The sequence below is a fragment of the Coregonus clupeaformis genome, chromosome 14, assembly GCF_020615455.1.
Source record: "Coregonus clupeaformis isolate EN_2021a chromosome 14, ASM2061545v1, whole genome shotgun sequence".
In the NCBI taxonomy this organism is placed as follows: domain Eukaryota; kingdom Metazoa; phylum Chordata; class Actinopteri; order Salmoniformes; family Salmonidae; genus Coregonus; species Coregonus clupeaformis.
The window spans coordinates 20,541,445-20,549,311 of NC_059205.1; the positions used below are offsets into that span (position 1 = coordinate 20,541,445).

General features: G+C 42.5%; 1 protein-coding gene across 2 annotated transcripts; it reads left to right on the forward strand.

The window, feature by feature from the left end:
* The first annotated feature begins 557 nt into the window (after positions 1-557).
* LOC121581282 (zinc finger protein 761-like) lies at positions 558-7,115 on the forward strand. 2 transcript variants are annotated; one of them, XM_041896798.2, is made up of 4 exons: positions 558-974; positions 3,894-4,640; positions 4,890-5,660; positions 5,999-7,115. In XM_041896798.2, exons 1-4 carry the CDS (start codon positions 704-706, stop codon positions 6,910-6,912), a joined length of 2,703 nt encoding a protein of 900 aa, XP_041752732.1. In that variant the 5' UTR covers positions 558-703; the 3' UTR covers positions 6,913-7,115. The 2 variants fall into 2 exon arrangements, with proteins under 2 accessions (XP_041752732.1, XP_041752733.1); XM_041896799.2 differs by having other exon boundaries at positions 6,002-7,115.
* The last annotated feature ends 752 nt before the right edge of the window (positions 7,116-7,867 follow it).

Below are 7,867 nucleotides of genomic sequence, written 5' to 3' on the forward strand. Positions count from 1 at the left end.
TGGATGCTGACAGCAGTCGCACCATTGGAAGACATAGCTTGGACTGTAGCCTACAAAAGCCTATTCCTGCTCTTTTCCCGCGATCCATCAAACACATTTTGTGTGTCATCATAGTGGTCTCTGATTTGTGGTAAGACTTGCTCAAGTGGAACAAACTTAAAATGTGCGGCTTTTTTCATATGCTGATTTCAATGTAATTGAAAAAAACAGAGAAGTGTCAAAGATTATTTTTTCGCAAACATCCTGAATTTAAAAGTAATCCTCAAAGTAATCATCATTTTTTTCAAAAGTATCTGTAATCAGATTACAATATTTTAGATGGTAACGGATTAGTTACCCGTTTTTTGTAATCCCTTACATTTAACGGATTACATGTAATCCGTTACTCCCCAACCCTGGCGACAATCTAAAGAGGACCCAAACTAATTAAAATAATTTAACGTATTGTAGGAAGGCCATGACTGATCTCACACTCCAGTACAGTAGATGGCAGTGTACGCACCTTAAAAGTTGGATGCGATCCGCAAACCTCAAAGAATAAGAAACTAGCAGCGAAACAGAACTACACGGGCTACATTTTAGCTAGCATTTTTAAACTAAATTATTAGCCCACCAGTAGCATATTAACGTTACTTAGATAGAAAGTTCCAATATTTTGTAGGAGTACGACAGAGCTCTGTTTAGATTTCTTAAACATTTGAAAATGTTGAGCAGTGTTTCTCTACGGGCACAGATCGCTTCTATCATAGAGGTACTTTCTAAAGCTGCCGTTGCAGAAATTAGCAAAGTAGTCGACGATGACATAGTTGTGTTACGTGTGGAAATGTGTCAACGGGAAAATGAAATAAACGTCCTGAAAAATAATTTACAACAACTTGACAGCGAGCTTCGAAGAGCTCGAGCTCGTGGGATTCAAGCTCGAAGACGTATCCATAATGGTCGATCAGTCGCTGCTGAGAATCTTGGGAGAGAAGGTGGGTACGCTTACGTAGTAGTAGCAACTATTATCAAAAAATAGTTAGCAATCGTTAACTATGCATGTAACATTGGTCAACTAGCAATATCACAATTTTGCAGGTAAACAATGTAGGCTTATTTAATCAGCCTACTCACGTTCACATTGAACCAGAATCTGGGTTTACAGGAGACGTTGAATACGTTGATTCTCCTTAAGCCCAGGACGCAGCCATTCACTAGCTTTTCAAGATTCATAATTTAAAAATACGTACGGTACTTACTAAAGAATGTAGTTTAATTTCGTTACGGCCGGTATGTACTTCCAAAAAAGCTCTAAATAAAAAGTTACATGCAACCGAAAAAATGTATTGTCTGGAAATAATTTAAGTATTGTTTTTGACCAAGTGCGCATGCACCTCTTTTGAACCTCCTGCAATATTTGTAATGTAATTAAAATACACTAAATAAAGCCTATCTAGAAATGTACAATCACTGTAAAAACGTACACTATTGTCTACCTACATTAAATATTATTGCGTGTAGCGCCGGTGAAACAGATTGATATCATGTTCATACACTGTTGTAGGGGATAAAACAGAGATCTGTATATAGTGACGAGATGCTCATGTCTCCGGCCTAACAATGGGGGGAGTCGTCCCAAAGGCGGGAAGGCAAGCGATAAGCTTAGGTCAAAATAACACCATGGAAACGAATTGGGCTTATTTTGGACAGGTTTTGGCGAGAGTGAAACCTCATGTTTTAGCACATCTTCTCTAGCCGCCTCCTATCTGAATAAAATCTATTACCTCTCCTCCTGCAAAATCAGCGGATCTGTGCGTGGCAGTAATGTGTGATAGGGGTGGCAGGTAGCCAAGTGAGCGTTGGACCAGTTATCGAAATGTTGCTTGTTCGAATCTCTGAGCTGACTGTCGATCAAATCAAACACATGCGCCTAATACAACAGGTATTCACCTTACAGTGAAATACTTACTTACAAGCCCTTAACCAACAATGCAGTTTTTAAGAAAAGGGGAAAAAAGTGTTAAGTAAAAAATAGATAAAAAAATAGCAAATAATTAAAGAGCAGCAGTAAAATAAAATAACAGTAGGGAGGCTATATACAGGGGGTACTGGTACAGAGTCAATGTGCGGGGGTACAGGTTAGTCGAGGTAAAAGAGGTAATATGTACATGCAGGTAGGGGAAATGTGACTATGCATAGATTATAAACAACGAGTAGCAACAGTGTTAAAAAAAGAAATGGGGGGGAGGGGGGTGAATGAAAATAATCTGGGTAGCCATTTGATTAATTGTTCAGCAGTCTTATGGCTTGGGGGTAGAAGCTTTTAAGGAGCGGTGATGCAACCGGTCAGGATGCTCTCGATGGTGCAGCTGTATAACTTTTTGAGGATCTGGAGACCCATGTCAAATCTTTTCAGTCTCCTGAGAGGGAATAGGCGTATTCGTGCCGTCTTTATGACTGTCTTGGTGTGTTTGGACCATGATAGTTTGTTGGTGATGTGGACACCAAGGAATTTGAAGCTCTCGACCCGCTCCACTACAGCCCCGTCGATGTGAATGGGGGCGTGTTCAGCCCTCCTTTTCCTGTAGTCCATGATCAGCTCCTTTGTCTTGGTCACGTTGAGGAAGAGGTTGTTGTCCTGGCACCACACTGCCAGGTCTCAGACCTCATCCCTATAGGCTGTCTCATCGTTGTCGGTGATCAGGCCTACCACCGTTGTGTCGTCAGCAAACTTAATGATGGTGTTGGAATCGTGCTTGGCCACGCAGTCGTGGGAGAACAGGGAGTACAGGAGGGGACTAAGCACGTACCCCTGAGGGGCCCCTATGTTGAGGATCAGCGTGGCAGATATGTTGTTGCCTACCCTTACCACCTGGGGGGTGGCCCGTCATGAAGTCCAGGATCCAGTTGCAGAGAGAGGTGTTTAGTCCCAGTGTCCTTAGATTAGTGATGAGCTTTGTGGGCACTATGGTGTTGAACGCTAAGCTGTAATCAATGAACAGCATTCTCACGTAGGTGTTCCTTTTGTCCAGGTGGGAAAGGGCAGTGTGGAATCAAATCAAATATTATTTGTCAACTGCGGCCTTATGAACGTTGACCTGCTTACTCACATCGGCTACGGAGAGCGTGATTACACAGTCGTCCGGAACAGCTAGTGCTCTCATGCATGCTTCAATGTTGCTTGCCTCGAAGCGAGCATAAAAAGCATTTAGCCTGTCTAGTAGGCTCACGTCACTGGGCAGGTCGCGGCTGGGTTTCCCTTTGTAGTCCGTAATAGTTTGCAAGCCCTGCCACATCCGACGAGCGTCAGAGCCGGTGTAGCAGGATTCAATCTTAGTCCTGTATTGACTCTTTGCCTGTTTGATGGTTCGTCGGAGGGCATAGCAGGATTTCTTTTAAGCGTTCGGGTTAGTGTCCCGCTCCTTGAAAGCGGCAGCTCTCGCCTTTAGCTCGCTGCGGATGTTGCCTGTAATCCATGATTTCTGGTTGGGATATGTACGTACGGTCACTGTGGGGACAGTCTTCGATGCACTGATTGATGAAGCTGGTGACTGAGGTGGTATACTCCTCAATGCCATCAGATGAATCCCGGAACATATTCCAGTCTGTGCTAGCAAAACAGTCCTGTCATTAGCACCCACGTCATCTGACCACTTCTAAATGAATAAACTAAGCCTTGTTTTTTTCACCATACTAACATTATTTAATGAGAATGCAACTAATATCGTAAATTGATAAACTGAAAAATTGCACGGCGCAAAACTATTATATTGGATATCGCGATATTTGTAGTAACATATCATAGAAGCGGTCTCCCCATCGCCCAACCCTAACAGACACTGATCCATTTTGATTATCATTAAAACAAACAATGAAGGATTTTGATGACATGCAATACTTATTCATTTCCACAGGGCCAGGTAAAAGCGGTACCACTTGTGTAGGGAGGACCTCGCTTGAGAAACTGCAGACTGGGGAAGATGGTAATGAAAAAGATGACGAAGACATTCGACGTGCAGATGAGACTCGGGTGAAGGCTGAGCCAGGAGTGGAGCTGGAACAGGCAGAGCAAACTACAGGGAGAAAAGACAAAGGTCGTCTGGATGCTGAACTGTCAATGTATGACAGAGACAGCCAGCAGTGGATGTCCAGTTCACAAGAAGAAAATGATATGGAGATGAGCAATTCAGAATATTGTAATAGTTCAGGGCAAAACTCCCAGTGTCTCCCTGATCACTCTCCTGTACCTTCTGGAAATTCCGGAAAGGCGGAAGCATCATGCAGCAGTGTTTCGTTTCCAGGGAAACCATATGTTGATGTAAGAGAGGATATGATTTCACAGCTCAGACAGCCACAACATTATCGGCAGTCAGACATACTCAGGAGAACAAGCGACGGCACAGTACAGTCAAACCCAGACCCTAGAAGTGTATTGGGTTTTGGCTCAAATTATAATGCTGCAAGGAGAGCGAGGACCAAGAGATTTTGCCAGGTTAAGAAACACTTCTTTTGCACACTGTGTGGAAAGAGTTTTGAACGTTACGGTCATCTTGAAAGGCATCTGCGAATTCATACGGGTGAGAAACCATACGGCTGTGACATATGCGGAAGATGTTTCAACCAGAAGAGTAGCCTCAAAGGGCATCTGAAGACTCACAGAGGTAAGAGAATAGAATCCCTATGTAAACAGTACATTGGTTATAGATCATAGACAATTCCATGTCTGTGTACCAAATGACACCCTATTCCCTATGTAGAGCTATGGGCTCTGGTTAAAAGTAGTGCTTTATATAGGTAATTGGGTACAATTTGGAACACTCACTAGATAACACCAATATATTGGTTATTATAGGACATAAACTATTCCATGCCTCATTATTTTATTAATTAAATGTAATATTTCCACACAGTATCGATGGACATACAAGCTAACAACGAGGAGAAGCCTCCCCTGGATAGACGTCAGTCTGAGGAAGAGCAATTCAACACAAAGAATGAAGTGGTCCAAACTGCTCCTGAGATACCTGTGAAGTCGGAGCCAGGGGAGGAGAAGGATGCATCCCAGACACTGAATCATAAAGGAGAAGAACAGACTGCAGGAAGAGCAGAAGAACTGGCTGCTGACTTGTCATTGTGTGAGAGAGAGAGCCAGTCGTGGATGTCCGGCTCACAAGCAGACAATGATATTGAGACAAGCAATTCAGAATATTTCAGCAGTTCAGGTCACAAGTCACAGTGTCTCCCTGACCACTCACCTTTACATGCTGTCCCAGGAATGGTGGAAGCGTCATGCAGCAGTGCTTCATTTCCAGGAAAACCTTATGTTGATGTCAGAGAGGATATGATTTTGCAGCTCAGACAGCAACATTATGGACCTTCAGACACACTCTTGATAGCAAGTGATGGCACAGTACAGTCAAACTCACAGGGCATGGAAGGGGATACACTGAACCATAGGCCTATCTTCTCTAGTTTTCCAAGGAAAGTGAGAACCTTCCAAGAAGTCACCAAGGACAAGAAGTGCTTCATCTGTTCATTCTGTGGGAAAGTTTTTGAGCGGATTGGTCATCTGCAAAGGCACCAGCGAATTCATACGGGTGAGAAACCGTACAGATGTGAAATATGCGGAAGGTGTTTCAACCAGAAGAGCAGCCTCAAAGGGCATCAGAAGACTCACAGAGGTAAGAGACAAAAATAATATTGATGTTTGTCATACTTTTAATACATGAAAAATGTTAACTCTTAAGTGCATAAATCTGTTAATTCTTCTATAATGAACTAAGGGTGCATCCTAAATGGCACCCTATTCCCTTTTATAGTGTACTACTTTTGACCATGGCCCACATGGCTCTGATCAAAGTAGTGCACTACATACAGAATAGGGTGTCATTTGGGACAGATCCTAAATGTTTTCCTGGTCTCTTTCAGTGGTTTAGGATGAAGTTTAACAGCTAATGTTGGATTGCCATATTGATGTTATAATCAATGCTAAAATATTTGGGACTCTTGTTTTGTCAAGCAGATGGTGTTGAAATGCTAACGGAACAACCTCAACTTGATGATAAGAAGCCTGATGTCCATCCTAGACCCCCAGAGGAAGAGAGGGCTCAGCCCTCACCTGCTGAAGCACAGCCTAGCTCTGGGGACAGTGAAGACAAGGAGGGGGGAAGTGGGCAGGGGTTAGTAGTGAAAGCAGAGCGAGAGAAGGAGTTTAAAGCCCATACAATCAATCTGTCTGGAGATCAACACCAACAAAGCACAGAGCGACCAGGTTATCAGGACGACCCAGAGTATGTCATGGATGAGAGGGAGAGTCAGCTGTGTAGATCTTTTACAGCAGAGAGGCACAATGATAGCGAGTCTGGATCTGTACATCCAGGTTGCTCCTTCGATGGTACAAAGCAGCAGAATTCCCATCCAGTTTCACCCAGTGTCAAATACAATCACAGTCATTTTGATGGAATGCACCACCACGGGTTCTATACGTCAGCATCTAGAGAGGTGGAACTTGAACAATTGTCTTTTCAGGATGAGAAAGACAAGTTGGAAATGATTGAGAAAGAGCAGTATGCAGGAATGGCTCTACATGCAAGGAACAGCAAGGATGGCAATGGGACAATACTACCCATGTTTCAGGACCAGGTACCACTACCCGTAGAGGAGGAAACGGCAATGAGAGAGTACATCACAGAACCAAACAGTCAAGAAGGCATTTTATTTGCCCTTGGTATAGACGGTTTTGACAGCACAGACAACACAAGAAATAGATGTTTCATATGCTCCATTTGTGGGAAGAGTTTTGATCGCCATAGTCATTTTGAAAGACACCAGCGCACTCATACTGGTGAGAAGCCCTACAGCTGTGAGATATGTGGAAAGAGTTTCACTCAGAAGAGCAGCCTGAAAGCTCATCAGAGACTTCATACAGGGTAGTTAATCAAAGTCCAGATGGGCCTCATCAAAATGCAATCAATACCAGTGTTGTAAAATTAGTATAGGACATATGGCTGCTATTGGTAACAACTTGGTGTTGTTGCAACAATTTAGAAGTCCAACTAAATTGTGTTAAGACTTCATATGTTTGTTTTAAATGGTTGTTTCCATTACACTTGATTAAAAGGAATATTTGAGTAGTGCTTAGTTTATAACGTTGTCATTATCAGGCGTCTCTCCAGTAATGTATAAAAAGTGTTAAAGAAAACCTTTGAATAATGACATGTTTTTTTTTTTTTTTTTCTGCATCAAACATATGGATCATTTATCCAAGTTAACCTGTTACATAACCTTTTTTTTTCTGAGAAGACCTTGATGTTAGTTGGGTTGCCTACTACAAATTCAAATTATGGAGTTTTTTTAGTCAAGCTACCAAAAAACACAGGAAAATCGGCCTAGTATGAGTTAAATGTGCTTTCTTTCGGGGGGGTTCTGCTTGTACAGTTGAAGTCGGAAGTTTACATACAGTGTGGGAAAAAAGTATTTGATCCCCTGCTGATTTTGTACGTTTGCCCACTGACAAAGACATGATCAGTCTATAATTTTTATGGTAGGTTTATTTGAACAGTTAGACGGAATAACAACAAAGAAATCCAGAAAAACGCATGTCAAAAATGTGCATTTTAATGAGGGAAATAAGTATTTGACCCCCCTCTCAATCAGAAGGATTTCTGGCTCCCAGGTGTCTTTTATAAAGGTAACGAGCTGAGATTAGGAGCACACTCTTAAAGGGAGTGCTCCTAATCTCTGTTTGTTACCTGTATAAAAGACACCTGTCCACAGAAGCAATCAATCAATCCGATTCCAAACTCTCCACCATGGCCAAGACCAAAGAGCTCTCCAAGGATGTCAGGGACAAGATTGTAGACCTACACAAGGCTGGAATGGGCTACAA

What these genes read in the sequence shown, in the direction of transcription:
- LOC121581282 (XM_041896798.2), top strand. Translation starts at nt 704, where the DNA reads ATGTTGAGCAGTGTTTCTCTACGGGCACAGATCGCTTCTATCATAGAG. An exon ending in GCATCTGAAGACTCACAGAG is followed by an intron (nt 4,641 to 4,889) that starts GTAAGAGAATAG and finishes ATTTCCACACAG; the next exon opens with TATCGATGGACATACAAGCT. An exon ending in GCATCAGAAGACTCACAGAG is followed by an intron (nt 5,661 to 5,998) that starts GTAAGAGACAAA and finishes TGTTTTGTCAAG; the next exon opens with CAGATGGTGTTGAAATGCTA.